At 41.9% G+C, this 21060-nt stretch overlaps 1 protein-coding gene across 1 annotated transcript in view; it reads right to left on the bottom strand.

Moving 5' to 3' along the window:
* The window catches only part of LOC119909373 (NLR family CARD domain-containing protein 3-like), a 175128-nt gene that overhangs the window by 98408 nt on the left and 55660 nt on the right, over positions 1 to 21060 (bottom strand). The window contains exons 6-9 of the mRNA XM_038727572.1: positions 20233 to 20311; positions 19824 to 20052; positions 13913 to 15716; positions 13643 to 13816 (exon numbers count right to left, since the gene is read on the bottom strand). Coding sequence (XP_038583500.1) covers positions 13643 to 13816; positions 13913 to 15716; positions 19824 to 20052; positions 20233 to 20311 — 2286 coding nt within the window. The remainder of the gene's footprint in view (positions 1 to 13642; positions 13817 to 13912; positions 15717 to 19823; positions 20053 to 20232; positions 20312 to 21060) is intronic.

The raw sequence follows: 21060 nt of genomic DNA, 5'->3' as shown, positions 1-21060 counted from the left end.
AGATTTCACATCTGCATGTTTATCCGCTGTCATTTGCACCATGGTACGCCATCCCAAGGTCACTCGTCTGACACATTCGTCTGTTTGTCAAATCTAGAACAACATAGTGTCCTATCTGTGTCACATATCGCATTGTTAACAGCTTCACACAACAGTGCTCTCATCTTATACATGATGCATCTCTTTTTGACATAGTTTAGTAGGCTGGACACATTCCCCATTGTTTTTAGTGTTTTCCCACTTCCAGATGTCCAAAGATTCCTTAACTACAGTGCTCAAACTGTCCTCCACTCTAACTACCCGTTTAAGTGAAGCAATGAGAAAAGGGTTCCTCAGCCAAATCTGTAGAGCTGCTGCTGCAATGTCTCAAATACTGCACTCACACGTTGGCACCATCCCAAGACCACGTAGTACGTACTTTTGAGCATCAGCGAAATTTTTGTTAAAAAGCTTCTGCATAATTTCACTCTTATGTCCTTTGATATAAAAGAAGGGTAGCGTGTCAATGCATATGTGAGTTTTTTGTGCTCCATTCATCTGTATAAGCGCAATACACACATGTTTGTTTAGCTTTTTGCTGCAGTATATTGTAAATAATAAGCTATGGTTACCTGTATAATACTGCTAGCAGTAGTGTTAGGAGATGTGTCCTTGTTGCAAGAGTCCAGAGCGTCCAAACATGCACCCTTAAACGGCTTGACCCTGCTCTTGTCCTCTTCTGATTTTTCTTCAGGAATGAGAAATGTTAAATTTATTTTCCCCAATTCTTTGCCATAGTCATCCACCCGTGACTTATCGACGACGTCTTCCTGGAGTATATAGTATTTAGGGCTGCTTGATAGATCCTCACCCGCTGCACATGTCCTCGTACCTGTCCGAATTAATTAGGACAATGTCACTGTTGGCCCCGTCGTGGAGGTCTTTGAGGTTGTCTACGGTATTGTTTGTTGTTCATCTTGCTTGTCCTCAGGACCAAAAAGTTTTCTTTTGATCCCTACATAGCTAACATAAGGTTTATACCATCTGAACAATTTATCAATGTGACTTCAAGGGTTCTATCCCATTTTCCCCAATGGACCACAAAGCCGGTGCTGAACCACGTCTCCCACTCTTTAGATGTGATGGGGTAGCCTTTTTGTTGCTCTGGGGTCCTCATTCTTGCATTTTGAATGATAGAATCGTCCTTGCATGATCTAAAAAAGATGTAGGATTCTGGATCATAGACTTCAAGGTCTGTCTCTACATGGTAGAGCTCTCCAGACACAGACCCGCACCATTGTGTGGTATAGACTCCTTTTGAAGCACTCAAATCTTTACAGACTTTGTTTCTGAAGTAATCCCAGTCTTTGACTGAAAAAATAATGTGCGGAGTGCTTTCACAAAGAAAAATTTCATCAAGCTCTCTTGTATAAAGATGAACTGTTCCTGACATTCTAAAATCTTCCACTGCCCTTTTAAACTGAGGAGCCCAAGCCTTTCGGTCCAGAAAATCAGCCAATGTTGTTGGGGGAGTCTTCTTTCTAGGAGCCATACACATTGCAACAGGATCTATCATTATACTTCGCTTTGGAGTCATTACTCCCAATTGATTACCTGTGACGTCCATAATTGTGATGCTACAAAGATGGCGGTGTTGTTCTGCACGAAGATAGCTCTGACAGATACGGATTCACCCAAAAATTGTTCAGTCACCCTTTTCCACACTCTCTGTCAGATGTAAGTCAAAAATTAGCCCGCTATATATACACAACTGACTCCCAAACATCCGCTGTTAGAGGATAACACCGGACATCCTCCATACACAAACCCCCCTTTTCACACCTGTCTTCCCTTTTTGGTGATCAACCCTCCCACCACTGCTATTAGACGATAAGACCTTACATGCCCAAATACAAACCCCCATTTTCACACCCCTCTTCACCTTTTGTTCCCTTTTATTTTTTATTTTTTCACATGCACGTCTGTTACGCGCACCATGCGCATGCACGTTTCGCGGGAATGCGCATTGCCAACCTTTATATACTACTCACAATTCTGACATTAAAGGTCCACCACCAACATTTAAACCACAGGACTGGAAGTTGCCTCCCTCCTACACAGAACACAGAAACACTGAGGAACCAGAGCAGAACCCAAAGCCAGGATAAAGAGGTTCAGTGAATGTGGTGTTGAAGGTGTGGAGGTGGATCAGTGTGTCAGAGGAGACTCTGTAGAAGGACAGAGTGCCAGCAGGACAGTCCACATACACTGCTACTCTGTTAGAGAAGGAGGAGGACGAGGACGAGGACGAGGAGGTGAAAGAGAGGACGGTTCTTCTGTTATTGTGCCGGACAGAGTAACTACCACCAGAGCAGCTTAGACTCCAGGACTGATCATTCAATCCAAACACACAGTCTTCACTGCCTCCTCTCCTTCTGATTCCTCTGTAACTCACTGATATATCAACTCCTCCTCTCCACTCGACCTCCCAGTAACAACGACCAGTCAGACCATTTCTACACATCAGCTGCCACCAGTAATCAAATCTCTCTGGATGATCAGGATATGGCTGCTCCTCTCTCACCCATGTCACCTTCCTGTTGTTGTCAGACAGTTTGAGGTTTCTGTTTGCTGTGTTTGGGTCCAGTGTGAGTTCACAGAGATCTGATGGAGAGAACGAGACACAACACAGCAGCAGTTTATCATCAGACACATCTGAAGGTTTATTCTTTGTTTGTGTGCCGATTTGTGATGCGTTTAGTCAGTAATGTTTGAATGAATAAATACCACAGCTATCAACTTTGTATTGAAAGAGAAACTGACTGTGTGCTGTTTTGTCATCATGAGTCAGATTGAATCCACACTTACACTTTCTCACATCAGGTTTTAACCTCTGCTCTCCACCATGGTCCACCCTGGAGGAAGAAACACAGTCAGAGTGATTTTCTATCCAACATGAGTCCTAACTGCTGTTCAACATGAAGCAGTGTTCCTCAGTTTGTCAGTGTGACAGAGAAACAGGCTGAAACTCATCTGTGTCAACTGTCTCCAGGATTCTTTCACTGTCTGAGAAAAGGACCTGAAGAAGAAGACAAGTAATATGAGAGCAGGATGTCAAATATTGTCCTCTGCATGTTGTCCCGCTAAATAAACAGTTTGACCAGCATTCACACATGAACAACTAAACTGTTTCCAGACTGTTCTCAGATCAGTCTGACCATCAGATTCAAGTTGTATTGTGAAATTCAAGATACCACTGCGTCTAGCTGCCTCGTTGTTAGGTGCGCCTGTTTTGTTTTGTTTTTGTGTGTTAATTCAGTTTTTGGCTGTGATTCCTGGAGCTCTTTCACCATAGAAGAGCTCATGAACATCAGGGGAACAACTCCAGCGGATTTATTTCCCTACTTTGCTCACGTCATTAGTGGAATTATTGGACATTTTGGTGAAGGGCATGTTCGCAGTGGCTCAGGCTGTGAAACACCATAAGAGAGGAAAAAGAACCAGGACGCTCTTGCGTCTCTGACAGCGAGGACTCCACACACACGCTACTGATGTCACGGTCTGGTATGGGTGAGGCAGGTTGGAGGACCCAAACGCAGGACACAGAGCGGAGCAGGTATGGTTCAGTGGTTTTAATAAGCAAACAAAAGGCGAGCACACTTACAAACAGAATAGCTGATGACTGAGTCCCAAAACAAAGGTAGTCCAAACAGATATCCAAAGGAAGCAGGGTAACACGACCGGGAGACACGACAAACAACAGGAGACCTCACAGCAACAACAGGAGACAGCATGCAATGACCCGACAAAGACAAGACAGAAACACCAGGTATATATATACACACACACACACACACACACACACAGGGACTAACGAGCAGGGTGGGAGGAACACAGGTGAAAGACCTGAGATTAATGAGGCACAGGCAGGGAGAGAGAGCAGGGGAAAACAGAGACAGAGATGCCGAGGGATAACTGGGGTAACATACATGACAAGGATTACCAAACACTAGACGACAGACAAGACAGACCCCCAAAACCCAACATACTATAAGGAAAATACTAACTAAAAAGTGCAACACAAAGAATGGCTGTCCGGCAGAGTGTGACAACTGAAAATACAGATGCTGGTCATATAATTAGAATATCATCAAAAAGTTGATTTATTTCAGTAATTCCATTCAAAAAGTGAAACTTGTATAATGTATACATTCATTCCACACAGACTGATACATTTCAAGTGTTCATTCCTTTTAATTTTGATGATTATAACTGACAACTAATGAAAACCCCAAAATCAGTATCTCAGAAAATTAGAATATTGTGAAAAGGTTCAATATTGAAGACACCTGGTGCCACATTTTAATCAGCTAATTAACTCAAAACACCTGCAAAGGCCTTTAAATGTCTCAGTCTAGTTCTGTAGGCTACACAATCATGGGGAAGACTGCTGACTTGACAGCTGTCCAAAAGACGACCATTGACACCTTACACAAGGAGGGCAAGACACAAAAGGTCATTGCTAAAGAGGCTGGCTGTTCACAGAGCTCTGTGTCCAAGCACATTAATAGAGAGGCGAAGGGAAGGAAAAGATGTGGTAGAAAAAAGTGTACAAGCAATAGGAATAACCGCACCCTGGAGAGGATTGTGAAACAAAAGCCATTCAAAAATGTGGGGGAGATTCACAAAGAGTGGACTGCAGCTGGAGTCAGTGCTTCAAGAACCACCACGCACAGACGTATGCAAGACATGGGTTTCAGCTGTCGCATTCCTTGTGTCAAGCCACTCTTGAACAAGACACAGCGTCAGAAGCGTCTCGCCTGGGCTAAAGACAAAAAGGACTGGACTGCTGCTGAGAGGTCCAAAGTTATGTTCTCTGATGAAAGTAAATTTTACATTTCCTTTGGAAATCGAGGTCCCAGAGTCTGGAGGAAGAGAGGAGAGGCACAGAATCCACGTTGCTTGAAGTCCAGTGTAAAGTTTCCACAGTCAGTGATGGTTTGGGGTGCCATGTCATCTGCTGGTGTTGGTCCACTGTGTTTTCTGAGGTCCAAGGTCAACGCAGCCGTCTACCAGGAAGTTTTAGAGCACTTCATGCTTCCTGCTGCTGACCAACTTTATGGAGATGCAGATTTCATTTTCCAACAGGACTTGGCACCTGCACACAGTGCCAAAGCTACCAGTACCTGGTTTAAGGACCATGGTATCCCTGTTCTTCATTGGCCACCAAACTGGTCTGACCTTAATCCTATAGAAAATCTATGGGGTATTGTGAAGAGGAAGATGCGATACGCCAGACCCAACAATGCAGAAGAGCTGAAGGCCACTATCAGAGCAACCTGGGCTCTCATAACACCTGAGCAGTGCCACAGACTGATGGACTCCATGCCACGCCGCATTGCTGCAGTAATTCAGGCAAAAGGAGCCCCGACTAAGTATTGAGTGATGTGCATGCTCATACTTTTCATGTTCATACTTTTCAGTTGGCCAACATTTCTAAAAATCCTTTTGTTTGTATTGGTCTTAAGTAATATTCAAATTTTTGGAGATACTGAATTTGGGATTTTCATTAGTTGTCAGTTTTAATCATCACAATTAAATGAAATAAACATTTGAAATATATCAGTCTGTGTGTAATGAATGAATATAATATCAAAGTTTCACTTTTTTTCCTCCAGAATATCATTCCCTAGGCACAGTCTTTAGTAAAGATTTGGCCTCTTACCTTACCACCACATCGTCCATATGACTGTGCTATCGAACGCCTTCCGGGTGCTACACGCCCTTCTAGCCACCTGTACAGCCTGTCCAAGCCCAAGAGGGAGTCCATGGAGGCTTACATTAAGAGCTCATTAGCCTCCTGCCTCATTCGCCCCTCCTCTTCACCTTTGGGAGCAGGTTTCTTTTTTGTGGCTAAAAAGGATAAAAGTCTTCACCCTTGCATTGACTACTGGGGCCTCAACGCGATCACTGTCGGGAATAAATACCCTTTACCTCTCATGTACTCTGCTTTCGAGCTCCTCCAGGGCACAACCGTCTTCACCAAACTGGACCTCCAGAATGCAGGAGACAGGAGATGAGTGGAAGAAAGCGGTGACGCCCTGTGGGGTCATGAGTGAGTGTAGCCTCTCTCTTTCTCTCCTTGTAGATCAAGAGCTCGTTACAGTAACTGGAAGCACCTGGGCCCAGTGTATTTTGAGGTTAGACTATTTGTAACCCTGTTTTTTCATTCTGCAGGAGACTGATGTCAAGACCAGGTCAGACCTCCCTACGGCCGGCTCCCCGGTTTCTCCTTTAGTGTGGTTTTGGACTCTTACTTTGTGGTATTTATCTTGTTTTTCATACTACAACACCTACACAGATATACACTCATGCAACCAACATCCTGCCCAGACACTACTGAAACCACAGACTACATACAGTGGATAGAAAAAGTCACACCCCTGAAGTAAAGTACACACCCCTGTTAAAATGCCAGGTTCTTATGAAGTAAAATGCTGAGACAAAGATAAATCACGTCAGAACTTTTTCCACCTTTAATGTGACCTATAATATGAACAATTCAATAGAAAAACAAATTGAAATCTTCGAGGGGGAAAAATGAAAAATAAAAACCTACAATAACCTGGTTGTATAAGTGTGCACACTCTTATAACTGGGGATGTGGCTGTGTTCAGAATTGACCAATCACATTTAAACTCAGGTTAACTAGAAGTCATTAAACACCTGCCATCATTTAAAGTGACTCTGATTAATCACAAATAAAGTTCAGCTGTTCTAGGAGGATTTTCCTGATATTTTCTTAGTTGCATCTCTGAGCAAAAGCCGTGTTACGCAGAGAGCTTTCAAAGCATCAAAGAGCATTGTTGAAAGACATAAATCAGGAGACAGGTACAAAAGAATTTCCAAAGCATTAGATATACCATGGAACACAGTGAAGACAGTCATCATCAAGTGGAGAAAAGAACTGGACGTCCCTCCAAAATTGATGAAAAGATGAACAGAAAGCTGGTCAGGGAGGCTTCCAAGAGGCCTACAGCAACATTAGAGGAACTGCAGGACTTTCTGGCAAGTACTGGCTGTGTGATACATGTGACAACTATCTCTCGTATTCTTCATGTGAATGGGCTAAGGGTTAGGGTGGCAAGACGGAAGCCTTTTCTTACAAAGAAAAACATCCAAGCACCGCAGAAGTTTGCAAAAACAAACATGAAAATGTGTTATGGGCCAATGAAACCAAGGTATGGTCCATTTTAGGGGTGTTTGAAATTGTATTGTAAGATTCTTGAATATAAGGCATGTATATGGGTAAAATATTGTTTACATATACAATATATTATTTACAATGACAGGTAAAGACCCCCCTGAACTGTTGTTTTTGGCTCTTTGGGGGGGGGGGTCAGACCCCCCATAATCCCTCCCGTAATTCCAACCATGGATTTACCCCTGATCACAGCCTGACAGTCACCGAGCTCGCCGATCGGCAAATCGTGTAGTGCGAACTAGGCTTTAATCAGAGATGATTTAGTTGTGTCTCTGGCTAAAGCGACCTTGACTTCAGATGCCAGGATAAGCTAAAGCTATAGGGCAAGGCTGTAGCTCATAAATCCGCTGACTCGTTTTTATTGTAATTTTTTATTTATTACAGCGTGTGACGAAAAACGCGCTTCTTTAGAAGAGTGTGTGAGCCTAGATATTTTTGTTTAGGGGTCTGGCTAAATAACGTTATTGTAAACGGGTTTGTCGCAGAAGCTTTGGTAAGGTAATAAAAAGATGCAAGTTGAAGATATATCTATAGAGTCAAAATTAATTACATGTAATTTTTCTGCCTCTAACCTAAGATTAAATCATAAGAATGATTGTTTCCTTGGTATCACAATTTCCCTGGTCAGTCGTGGAGATCATTTGGCCATTCTAAAAATTATTGATTTCATAATATCTATTTGGGTTAAATAAATATATGCTCCTTGCAACATAAATATTGCTTATGTTTTCAACATGTTTTTATTTCACCTTTTATTTCTACAGGAAAGTCATTTAGAACAAGTTCTGTCCCCGTGCTCTGAGACGTGTATGTACCTCATGCAACACATGATAAGTTAATATTTTTACACATTGTTTATCTGGTGCCATATGTACACACATCAATATTTGAGAATTACTGATTTAGCTGAAATGCGGTGTTACATTATTTTTGCAAACTGAAATTACTTTCATTTCATAGTGAGTCCTTTTTAAATATATTTGTGTGTGTGTATATATATATATAAAAAACCTCCTTGTGTGCTCCTTTAGATATTTAATTTTGCTCTTAATACTAACTCATAATCAGCAGTATCAGTCAATATTTCCCCTACATGCATTCAGGAGTGGCGGTGTGCTGCTGCTGAGTCATGACCGGCGCTAAAATGCTTTCACTCGCACACTGTGCGAGCACGGCAACACTCAATGCTTGGCTAGCTTCCTCTCCTCGTTCTATACATAACATGTCCATGACAGATGCTGTTATAAGAGCAGCGTAACTCCTGTAAGGAATCGTGCATAGAGAATGTTTGATTGTCCGAGCAGCAGAAAGTGACTGTGAATGCGAGCAGAGGAAAATATTCTGGCAGTAAATGTATGTGTCAGTAACAGAGAGTCAGCTTCTCAAGACCAAGGAAAGTCTTGCTGTTGTTTCCCAAACAGCTGGAAAAGTGAAGCTGGTTTGCGCTAGCTAACATCTTCCCTCCCCTTCAGACTGTGCAGCTACATTTTATGGCTCTATGTTGTATGATGTCTATCTTAACATTAGCTCAATTTATAGAAAGTAACTGGTAGCTGTATTTTATTACTGCCTACTTGTCCAATGTTGAGAACATCAGTTACAAACTTAGACTAAACTGGCGTAGCCAACAGCTCTGTCCTGGACAGACTGATTCAATTATTTTTCAGTCTGAAAAAGTGGTTATTAGGAAAAGAAAGGACGGCAGTGACTGGAGGAGCTGAGGTTAGTAAAGCAAACTAGTGATGCAAACTAGTTCTTTTAAGCTATTGAGGAGACGTTTCGTTTTGGATTTTTATGTAGAAATAAAATGCATCTCGGAAGGGAGGAAGTTTCTCGTGTTGCCTATTTTTATATATTAATGTCTAAACAGATAAATGTCAAAAACTGTAAAATGAAGACACAAAGGCAAACATGAACAATCGTGTCTATAATGATTCTGAGGTTGTATTAACAGGGTTGTCCAGCCATTAAGGCTAAGGGGGTGATGCCCAAAACATGCTGTGCCATCAATGTCTAATCACTGTGGAGAGCATCAGAACCAACCAAATTACTTTACCCAAATCTAATGGTTGTAGTTCCTCCAGTAGACTGATCTTTGGGTGTTTAGTTATTTATTATCTGCTCCAGCTTTTCCAACTATTTGTTCAGAAATATGGTGAAAATAATGGCCCAATGGGATGTGAAACATAATATTTTCCCTCGTACAGTTTTTACTTGCTAATTCTGTGTGTTTTTCACCCTGTCATTAAACGTTTTGAAAAGTATGTTATTTGTAATTTTTAATATGTAATATTGTTTTCTTTTCTCTTGCCACATCTTATAAAAGAAAACAATATTACAAGATGTCTATGTTATTACAAGGTACATTTTAGAGTTATAGAGCATATTGAGTACTTTTTATCTGTAGAAAAAGGGAGTTAATTTCCATTATTACATAAAATACTGAGTCACAATGAATTTGGATAAAGTGATTGAAGAACACATAGCTCAAGAAAGTAGAGAAGCTTTGCATGGTGATCAGCGAGTGTACAGGTCTTTTTGAGGTGGTGAAAATTATCACTATCATATTTTTCTAGCTGTTGATAAGTTAACAATTTCCATCAAACTTTATATTGACGAGTTTGAGATTTGTAATCCTCTTGGGACTTTGCACAAAAAGCATAAGCTTTGTGGGGTATACTGGGTCTTGGATAATTTCCCGCCTGGCTCTCATTCTGCTCTCATCAATTTATTTGGCTGTTCTTTGAAAAAGTGATGATTTGAGGAAAAAGATCTGGTAAATTTGGAGGAACATGGTGTGTTCATCAGTCAAGTGAATGAGTGTATCAAAGACACTGTGAGATGCATTAAAGTTGATAATCTTGGAGGCCATGGCCTGGTAGGTTTTGTAGAAAGTTTCTCTGGAGACTACAACTGTAGATTCTGTACAGCTAAGAAAACAGAAATTCAGATGAAGACAGCTAGTCATTTTGAGCTTAGAACGTGGGAACACCATGATGTACATTTGAAGTGTGCATTGGAAAAAACAAGTGCATGCTATGGTGTTAAACGTGAATGCGTGTTGAGTAAGAATCTCTCCCATGTTCGTGTTACCGCAAGCTGCCCTCCAGATCTTGCCCGTGATCTATTTGAGGGCATAATATCTGTGGAGTTAGCATATTGTTTTTCTCTTATGATTTCTAAGAAGTATTTCAGATTAGAAAACTGAACAATTTGATCCAAACTTTTGAGAATAAATGGGCAGATATAACATATCGGCCTCACACATTGGTGGAAACGCACACGAGAATTGGGCTCTGCTTCGATTGTTGCCTCTAATTTTTGGCCCACTTGTGCCGGAGGATGAACCTGCATGGCATGTTGTTTTGGATCTGAACGACCACCGACCGTCCACACCGTGCCTGGTCGATCCGTGATCTCCTGTACCTGGCCCTGTACACCAACGTCCCATACCCTCTCCGATACCTACAATGGGTTGTGTCGCTATAACGACCAGCACGCTGTTCCCTCTGGCTGGATGAATTTTACGCGTGATCCATGCACTGCAGCTGGGGGCTTTCCACAGCACCACGCAACTTTCTAAATTCTTCCATCTCACAGGGAAAAGAAGTCAGGTCAAAACAAAATTTGCTTTATTGGCATGAATTCGCTATTCTCTATTATAATTCTCTAATATTGTTAATTTCTCTACGTTTTCTTTCATTATGGCTGTGTCTCCTTCTGGCAACAATAACAGCAGCCATCTCTGCACAACACTTGGCGGTTTGCACCTTCCTTTCAAACATATTAAATACAGAGGCTGGTACACTCACATGAAATTGCTTTTAGGCTTGGTAGATCACATTGCGTGTAGTAAATAAATGTATTTGCATGTTAACATCCCATTACTTTGCACAATGAAACTGAAACGCTCCAAATTGCATATTCATTAAGGCAAAACTACTAAATGAACAACAGGTGCTATTTTGCACTTTTTAAAAAACGTCATTCTGCGTGCACACCGTTAGTAGATCAGCTGACGTGTTAATTTGCGGGTGATATCAAGTTTGCACACGTTTTTACTCATGCAAACCTTTAGTAAATCAGGCCCATAGTAGAGCTTGCAGCCCCTGTCCACACTGCTGATTCTTGTCCATGGGCAATTTTGGTCTGCCAGATTTAGCTGAAATTCTGATGTGTTTTGCAAGGCCAGGTACATTTTATTTTGAAAACGTTGTCCAGTTGGTATAGAACATTTGAACTGGACATAACACATGTAAAAGAGGTGACTCTGATTGAGCATGGGGAAATACATGATGACTACCTGTTAGCTGCCTATTCAGTGAGACAATTTAGAGGAGACATGCCACTCAATCACATCCTCAATATAACTGTATGGGGAAAGCCCATAACGGCAAAGCTAGAAAGCCAATCGTCTGCTTGGTGGTGGTGAAAACACTTTTTCAACCTTATTTTGGTGGAAAGCGATTTTTATCAGATTTTAATTCATGTAGTGTTTATGTCCTGGTGACCAGTAAACGTGCAATTCTGGCTCTCTCCCCATTTATTCAGATAGGAGCCTGGTCTAAGTATTTCCCCCGACAATTAACCCAGTAATGTACCCTTCAAGCACAAACTCAGCTATTGTAATGTCTTGTTGTGGGAACCTAATGTTGTGATTTTATTCTTGGAATTATTGTTGTGGTGTGAAATTGTGTGTTGTGTTTTACAGTTGTAAAATCTTGTGTTAGTCAGCCAAAGCGGTGTCGAATGTAAAAAAAAAAGCCAGAAGGGCTTAAGTCAATTACTGTCCGCAGCATCCAAAAGGAGAATCCATTGAAAGTCTGGAGCTGGAAAGGGTTGCACTGCTTTCAGAAATAAAGAAGAGGAACAATGAGCATATTGTGAAGTTGAAAATGGAGAAGACTTTCTCATACTGGAGGCAAGAAATCCTTAAAGGAGAAGAGCCTTTGATTGCAGATGTGAAAAGCAGATGGCCAGCTCTGTTCACTGCGAAAGAGGTGATTGTCCTGTCTGCTTAGGTTTTTTTAATCTCTTCAATGATATTAAAGTACTAATAATTCATTGTTCCTTCTTGTTGTTGTGGTGTTCTGTGAGGGTTAATAACATGTGCAGTAATGATTTCCAGATCAATAGGGAGTTCCATCTTATATCAACTTTACCTCTACTTTCCACATTCTGTGCAGCTCTCGACCAGTATTCTCTGTGCCTGACGGAGATATTTTGATGCAAAGGTGGAGCAGCAGGGAGAAAAATAAGAAATGTTGGAGATTTCCAAGGTTTGAATTAAAATGTGTTAATTTATGCTAATATGTTTTTATATAGTATAATGTTCTTTACAAGTGGCAGGCAAAATATCAGTGAGAAGAGTACTAATTATATATGTATGTGTGTATATATGTATGTATGCATGTTTGGTCTTACACAATACATTCTTGTCCTAGGTATGAAAACACACAAATTGAACATGCAAGACTGACATCAGTTCATTCAACAACGCTGGCACTACTAAAACTGACAAACCCCATTTGAGTTGATAGATCAAGGTTGAATTTTAACTTAAGGCCAATGTAGAATACACTCAAAGTGATTTCACTAAATTAACTAAGAGCGAACATATAACTCAAAACAGATGCAAATGAGTTTAATGGAAATATTAATATTTCTAGTAAGAGAAGTGATTGGGCCAGCCTAATATAAAATGTACAATATATAATGGACCGCGGCCCATATTTTATGAGCCGGTCATTGGCCCATTTATGCTACACAGGCCCGAAAGATTTGTCCGCCCACCAGGCATTTACCCAGTATGCCAGATTACCAGTCAACCCCTGCTTCTATACATAGAGCCATGCTGTTAGCAGGGCTCACACGAGAATGATTTTACATCCAAGTCTCCGTTGTTTCTAATGAACAGCTATTTCCAATCGATAAGACTTCTGGAGATCCGTGTGTTTCCTAACTCAGGCCTACACACTGCTCTGAACAGAATGAGGAGGAATAAGAAGTCCTTCATGATGATGGACTCCAGTAGACTGAAATTAAATGAGAAAATGGAGAGATCTGCAAAGTGTGAGCTCTTGTTGTCTGTCCAAACCTGAGAGTGTCCAGTCTCCAGTGTGGATCCTCCAGTCCAGCAGACAGCAGCTTAACCCCCGAGTCTCCTGGATGATTATAGCTCAGGTCCAGCTCTCTCAGATAGGAGGGGTTGGAACCCAGTGCTGAGGCCAGAGAAGCACAGCCTTCCTTGGTGATCAGACAGAATGACAGCCTGGAATCAGGAAAACATCATAAACTCTGTGTGATAGAAAATCATTTCAGAAGAAAAATCCTACAGGCCCTTTCCACTAACATGAAGTTAAAACCAGATGAAGATTTAAAACACAATTCAATACTGACCTGAGAGTTTCCAGTTTACAGTGTGGACTCTCCAGTCCAGCAGACAGCAGCTTCACTCCTGAATCCTGCAGGTCGTTGTTACTCAGGTCCAGCTCTCTCAGACTAGAGGACTGGGAGCTGAGAACTGAGGAAAGAGCTTCACAGCTTCTCTCTGAGAGGTTACAGCCACTCAACCTGAAAAACAATTTGCAATAGGCAAAAACTAAATGATTTATCTGTCAAATATAAAATTAAGAATTTTTGAAATTGCACATCCACACATCCAACTACAGAGCTTTGTTGGAGGCTTTGACCACTGGCAGCAGCCTCAGAAGAGCCTCCTCTGAAGCAGAGTATTTCTTCAGGTCAAACACTTCCAGATCTTTTTCTGATGACAGTAAGATGAAGACCAGAGCTGACCACTGAGCAGGAGAGAGTTTATCTGTGGAGAGACTTCCTGAACCCAGGTACTGTTGGATCTGCTCCACTAGAGAACGATCTTTCAGTTCATTCAGACAGTGGAATAGATTGATGCTTCTCTCTGGAGACGGATTCTCACTGATCTTCTTCTTGATGTACTTCACTGTTTCCCGATTGATCTGTGAGCTACTTCCTGTCTGTGTCAGCAGACCTCGTAGGAGAGTCTGATTGGTCTGCAGTGAAAGACCCAGGAGGAAGCGGAGGAACAAGTCCAGGTGTCCATTTGGACTCTGTAAGGCCTCGTCCACAGCACTGTGGTAGAGATGTGTTAGTTTAGGTTTGTCTCTGAAGACTTTAGACCGCCGGGAGGTTGATTGTTTTTCTGCCAGCAGATTGACACCAGAGTTGATGAAGGTCAGATGGACATGAAGAGCAACCAGAAACTCCTGAACGCTCAGATGGACGAAGCAGAACACCTTGTCCTGGTACAGTCCTCTCTCCTCTTTAAAGACCTGTGTGAACACTCCTGAGTACACTGAGGCTGCTCTGATATCGATGCCACACTCTGTCAGGTCTGATTCATAGAAGATCAGGTTTCCTTTCTGCAGCTGCTCAAAAGCCAGTTTTCCCAGAGACTCAATCATCTTCCTGCTCTCTGGACTCCAGTGCTGATCTGTCTCAGCTCCTCCATCATACTTGACGTTCTTCAGTTTGGACTGAACCACCAGGAAGTGGATGTACATCTCAGTCAGGGTCTTGGGCAGCTCTCCTCTCTTTCTGGTCTTCAACACCTCCTCCAGAACTGTAGCAGTGATCCAGCAGAAGACTGGGATGTGGCACATGATGTGGAGGCTTCGTGATGTCTTGATGTGGGAGATGATTCTGCTGGCCTGCTCCTCATCTCTGAACCTCTTCCTGAAGTACTCCTCCTTCTGTGGGGCAGTGAACCCTCTGACCTCTGTCACCATGTCAACACACTCAGGAGGGATCTGATTGGCTGCTGCAGGTCGTGTGGTTATCCAGAGGCGAGCAGAGGGAAGCAGGTTCCCCCTGATGAGGTTTGTCAGCAGCACATCCACTGAGGTGGACTCTGTAACATCAGTCAGGACCTCATTGTTGTGGAAGTCCAGAGGAAGTCGACACTCATCCAGACCGTCAAAGATGAACACAACCTGGAACTCTTCAAAGCTGCAGATTCCTGCTGCTTTGGTTTCAGTAAAGAAGTGATGAACAAGTTCCACCAAGCTGTACTTTTTCTCTTTCAGCACATTCAGCTCTCTGAAAGTGAATGGAAATGTGAACTGTATGTCCTGGTTGGCTTTGTCTTCAGCCCAGTCCAGAGTGAACTTCTGTGTTAAGACTGTTTTCCCAATGCCAGCCACTCCCTTTGTCATCACTGTTCTGATTGGTTCATCTCTTCCAGGTGAGGCTTTAAAGATGTCTTCTTGTCTGATGGTTGTTTCTGGTCTGTCTGGTTTCCTGGATGCTGTTTCAATCTGTCTGACCTCATGTTCATCATTGACCTCTGCAGTCCCTCCCTCTGTGATGTAGAGCTCTGTGTAGATCTGGTTCAGAAGGGTTGGGTTTCCTGCTTTAGCAATCCCCTCAAACACACACTGGAACTTCTTCTTCAAGTTAGACTTGAGTTTACGTCGGCACACTGCAGCAGCAGTTCCTGAATGAAGAAAGAAGAAATGTGATTAATAAGTGGATGCTACAGTAAATCTGATAAATGTAAACTTTAAGACATCAAGAGCAGGAATCAGAATCAAAAATACTTTTGATCCCGAAGGGGAAATTCTGTGTCACAGTTGCACACATTGCACAAAAGGAAAAAGGAACATGAATAAAAATAGCGGCATATAAAGAAGTATATAAATATCAGAGTAAAAATATAAAATATAAAATATAAAGGAGTGTGGATATGTACAATATTTACATAGTTAAAGGAATTGTAATGGCACAGTATTAAGCAATTGTTATGGTGAATAGTAATAATGAATAAATAGTAGCAGCATTATTATTGCACATTAAGTATTTAAGCAGGTGTTACTGCACAAAATAGACCCTCAGCTTGCTGCCCCAGCATGCAACAGCATACAGGATAGCACTGGCCACCACAGACTCATAAAACATCCTCAGCATCGTCCTGCAGATGTTGAAGGACCTCAGCCTCAGTCCAGTTTATTGTCCATGTGCACTCCCTGGTATTTGTAGTCCACCACAATGTCCACATTAAACCCCTGGATGGAAGCAGGGGTCAATGATGCCTTTGCTCTCCTTAGATCCACCACCAGCTCCTTAGTCTTTTTTACACTGAGCTGCAGATGGTTCTGCTCTCGGGCGATTGAAAATCTGCTGGCCGGCAGAGAGCTGCTAAACTTGGGGGAGAGGAGCAGGAGCAGTGCTCCAGGTTTTGGACAAATAAACACCTACCGCTGTTTGCTCGCGGGAGGAGCTCTGAATAAACTGCTTTTATTAAATTAGCTTTTTACTTTAGTTTTTGAGATTAGGCAAGGCAAGGCAAGTTTATTTGTATAGCATATTTCAACAACAAGGTAATTCAAAGTGCTTTACATAAAACATAAAAGCAACAGGGAAATATAAAAAAGTTTAAAAGCAACAACGTAGATTTATCAGCTAGTGCTTGCTCTTAGGGGGATTTGTTGGGCTTCTGTAAATAACATCACAGAGTACAGCGCTGTATCAATAAAACTAAATTGAATTGAATTATCTTGACATCTTCACATGAGCTTCTCAGCAGCTTGCTTCTGTGTACATCCTGTTCCACTGTTGTTAGCGTCGTTTGGCACGCAGAACTCTGTTTGACTAGTAGTTCATATTTATATAAAAACAACCGACTAAACTGGACATTTCTGGGAGAAAAGAAAGCGAGGAGGTTGAACTACTTGGTGAGTTCAGAAAACGTGTATGTAACTTATTCCGGCTCTCGTTGTAATGTTGCGTTACTGGGACAAGTTAGCATAGGATAGCCCTGATTGATCTGAACTCCATTCAGAAAACAAACAGAGTTGAACTGTGATGGTTTGCAGTGTTTGAGCTCCAAAGGACACGAATTGGAACTTGAGATGGTGTTGCTACAGTCACGGCGTCGCAACACAGTTACAGTTACAGAGGCAGGTCAACTCAGAGGTAGGACCCAGACCCAGACACCAGTCAGAGCAGGATTCAGCTTGCATGATTACTTAAACAGAAGAGCTACTAAACTGGCAAAGTCCAAAATAAGGCTGTTTCCAAAACAAAGCATAAATCCAAAATCAGAGCAGGGTTATTCAAAGAGTTTGGACAGAACACTGGACACACGATGAGAACAGAACCTAACGAGCAGGGAGGGAGCGAACAGGTGAGACACATCAGGTAATCAGGACAACAGGAAGCAAAACCTCCAAAAAGAGGAAGTAAAGCGACAACAGACCAGGACAAAAGTAAGTTAGTGGGGGGATTGGGCAGGGCATTCAACTCCTCTCCTGCCAGTCGTTCTGAAGCCAGTAACATTCCTCATGCTGCTCCAGACCTCCCTCGTGTTGTTCTGCTGGAGTTTACGCTCCAGCTTCCTGTGAGCTGTATGAATCCTTAACGTTAGCATACAGCAGGTCCAGGGTCCTCTCCTCTCTAGCATGTCAGCTCACATACTGGGTGAAGTTGGTTAGAGTGGTGCTCATTGTGATAAGGTTGAAGTCATCTGAGATCACTATGAAGGCACTTTGGTGTTGAGTCTGGAGTTCAGCAATGGTGGTGTGGATTACACGCAGACGTCGGGTAGGCAGAGGGCGGAATGTAAACAGCAACAGTGGATGGCATGTGAAATTTCCCGTGGCAGATAATATGGCCGGAGTCCCACAGCAAGCAGTTCAATGTCCGGGCTACAGATACGCTGTTTAACTGTCTAATCTGTTGTTAAATAGAACGGCAAACCCCCTGCCTTTAATGCTTAGAACTTATAGAATGGTATAAATGCTCATGACATTAGAAAGAGTGCTGACATTGTGAAAAGATATATATGATGAAACATGTGCAAATAGACATTTAAGGCATTATTTTCAAATTAAAGTTTCTTGAAAACATTAACCCAGAGGGGTAAAACCCGACCCAACCCATGACGTCACATTCACAGTATATACACAGTTTGCATAGGAGTGAGCCAAGGTATTTTAAAGATTATTTTCAGCTTATTAGGAACTCTCATAGCTACTCAACTTTGTTTGATTGTCAAAGTTATTACCTCGTTTAATCTATCTTTTAAATGAGAAGCAACCAACAATTTTTCTTTTGAAACCTTATTTTGTGTTGACTTAGCTTTAAATATTAAGTTAAGTTATTTAAACAAGTTAGGATTTCGATTCTAAGCAACAGACCAGAGCTAGCCCCGTCTGCTGTAAGACTGTTTCCTGCCACTACCAGTTAAAGCCGAAGGACCATGGGACCGACACATGGCAAGTCACTGGTTCTGACAATTTCTTACAGTGTGCCAGAACCACAAAAGTGTGTCAGTGAAATCGACCAGAGCGCCAGCTGAGGGCCTTCAATGTGATGAACAGGCTGAGGAAACAACACAGTCTCACTCCCTACTCATCAAATGTCTGACGCATGGTCAAGGCCCTTTGTCGTCGCTTTTTAAAGGCTTGGGTAGCCCTTTTGCATCAATTATTGACGTTTAGGGATCCACAGTCAAGTTAGAAACGCTTAGCAACAATAAATGTGCAATATCCGGTTACACTTTCAAGATAAAACGTAACGTTTCGATACATTGCCATGTTGAAACGCGCATAATTAAAGTCGTGAAACGTTGCAGTTTCGTTAGGTTTAGGCACAGAAAGTACTTGGTTGGGTTTTGGCAACAAAACTACTTGGTTAAGGTTAGGAAAAGATCATGGTTTGGGTTAAAATAGCTATGTATGTCAATTGAGACTTAACTTAACTAACGTTAATGTCAATTTACCTCACTCGCCTAAATAAAAACATTTAATGTTTTGTTTCGCACGGGACACAAACCCTGTTCTCCTGCTTCAAGGTCCAGGTTCTGGCCCTCTATCCACCCCAATCACCTCCTTACTTCGTATTTTCTCTTAAATATCATACTTGCCTTTACCATCAAAAACTGACACAACAGGGCTTCCCTCAATACGTCGAACTATGACGTCAAAGGGATCCCTAGTGCGTCACAAACTGACGATTATGGCTCTTGACCAAGCGTCCATATGTGACGACTTGGGAGTGAGACCGGGTTGGAGGAAACAACAAATAGTAAGGCAAAGCTCACAATTCTGTGGTCAGGTTGATGTAACTGTAACTCGGAAATTTATAGCTTAATTACAGTTTAGTTACAGTGTTAGGATCCACAACCTGCATCCATTTGCTTTCTTCATTTTTTTTAGAACCATATTCTTTTCACAATAGCTAAACATGTTTTAATTCAGTTCCAACTTTCCCTTTACTTGTCTCAGTTATTAAATAAATATTCTACTTTAATCACAGGAAGGGTGTATGTACTGTTTCATAACCCAGTTTCGTGCACTGATTATTCATCTCATGCTAGGTGGTGCCCCCGTTTGTGAACAAGTGCATATGTGATATAAATATATCCACTTATTAACAGTCATAATTTTATTAACAAAGAGTTTCTGAGTTTCAGCCCAGAAGAATTCATAGATCTGATCCAAATGTGTGCATCATATTAACAGCAGAGTTTGAAATGGAAACTTCTCCCATGTTGCCTCCATTTCCTCTTTCCATCATGTTAAATCTGTTCAAATCCTCTTACTGCTCTGCAGACGCTCAGCCAGCTCCTCCTGCTTCATTCTCCTCAGGAAGTGCAGTGTGATCTTCAGAAATGCCTCTCTGCTGCTCCTCCTCTGCTCCTCCTCCTCACCGTCCAACACCTCCTCATCCTCCCTCTGACTCTCTAAGCATTCTGGGTAATCTGGACTCAGAACTCTCTGGAACTTCTTCACCTCGTTCTTCACAAACCTGCCAATGTTTTCCTGGAGCAGCTGGAACAGAAGAAAATGTAAAGTTGAACTGGTAGAAGTCAACATCAGATCATCTGTGACAGACAGAAAGCCTGCTGGTCTGCAGAGTGCAGCATGGAGACTGGATCAGAATGCTGCTTCAATATTTACTTTGTGGCTCCTGTAATTAGCAGTAGTAGCTGAGCTTGTACATTTACACACCATAAATATGGAGTCCAGGTCTGTTTGATGCTGCTGGGCAGACTGACCACTGGGAACCTCTGAGCTCTGCTCATCAACTCTGTGAAGTAGAGCAGAAGCAGAACAGACTACTTAACTGCCTGATAAAGACATAATACCCATTGGATGACAGGAAATCCCTCCATTAAAATGTTTACCTAGGATAAGCTGATGGGTGTCATATGATCTGAATACAACAGGTTGATACATATACCCATCTCTCTTTTTAATCTGAATCCTGAACAGTGTGTTTCTGTTTGATGACGTGATCACACTGAGTGTATTTACATAATCCTGTAGTAAGAAACTTAATCACAGCCCTCATAAAAGATGCAGGTTGGGCTGTTAACCCTTCCTGACTTTGTTCCCAGATTTTATTTTGTAATCTGAGATTTGTGAATGTGGATCCTGATTTGAAAAACTGCATGAAGGAGCTAATTTATCATCCACTTTCAATGTTCTTACACATTCTCAAACCTGCATCCAGCTGTTTGTAGATTTTAACCGTGGTTTTGATATTTGGACTAAGATCTGCAAAATGAGAGACTAGTTTGGAAAATGTGAAAATTTCATGTATGTTTTTTATGTATCTTAACTTAACATCAGCCTGCCCAGGGACTACGGGTGAAAATTAGCTCTTGAGCTAAAACCCGGTACAATGCATCTTCCCCTTTTGAGGTTAATGTTTATTGTACGTTGTCCTTGTTTCTCTGAATAAAAAGAAAGAAAGAGTTAAGAAAATGAAGTGATCACAACAAAGACACCAAACCTCATGTCATGCTGACCTTTGATCAGCAGAGTGGTGTCCAC

The sequence above is a fragment of the Micropterus salmoides genome, unplaced genomic scaffold (assembly GCF_014851395.1).
Source record: "Micropterus salmoides isolate LMB-PRFRI ecotype aquatic unplaced genomic scaffold, ASM1485139v1 Ms_hic_scaffold_18, whole genome shotgun sequence".
Taxonomy (NCBI): domain Eukaryota; kingdom Metazoa; phylum Chordata; class Actinopteri; order Centrarchiformes; family Centrarchidae; genus Micropterus; species Micropterus salmoides.
Note: the sequence above shows the minus strand (reverse complement) of the source record. Positions and strands in the feature narration are given on the sequence as shown.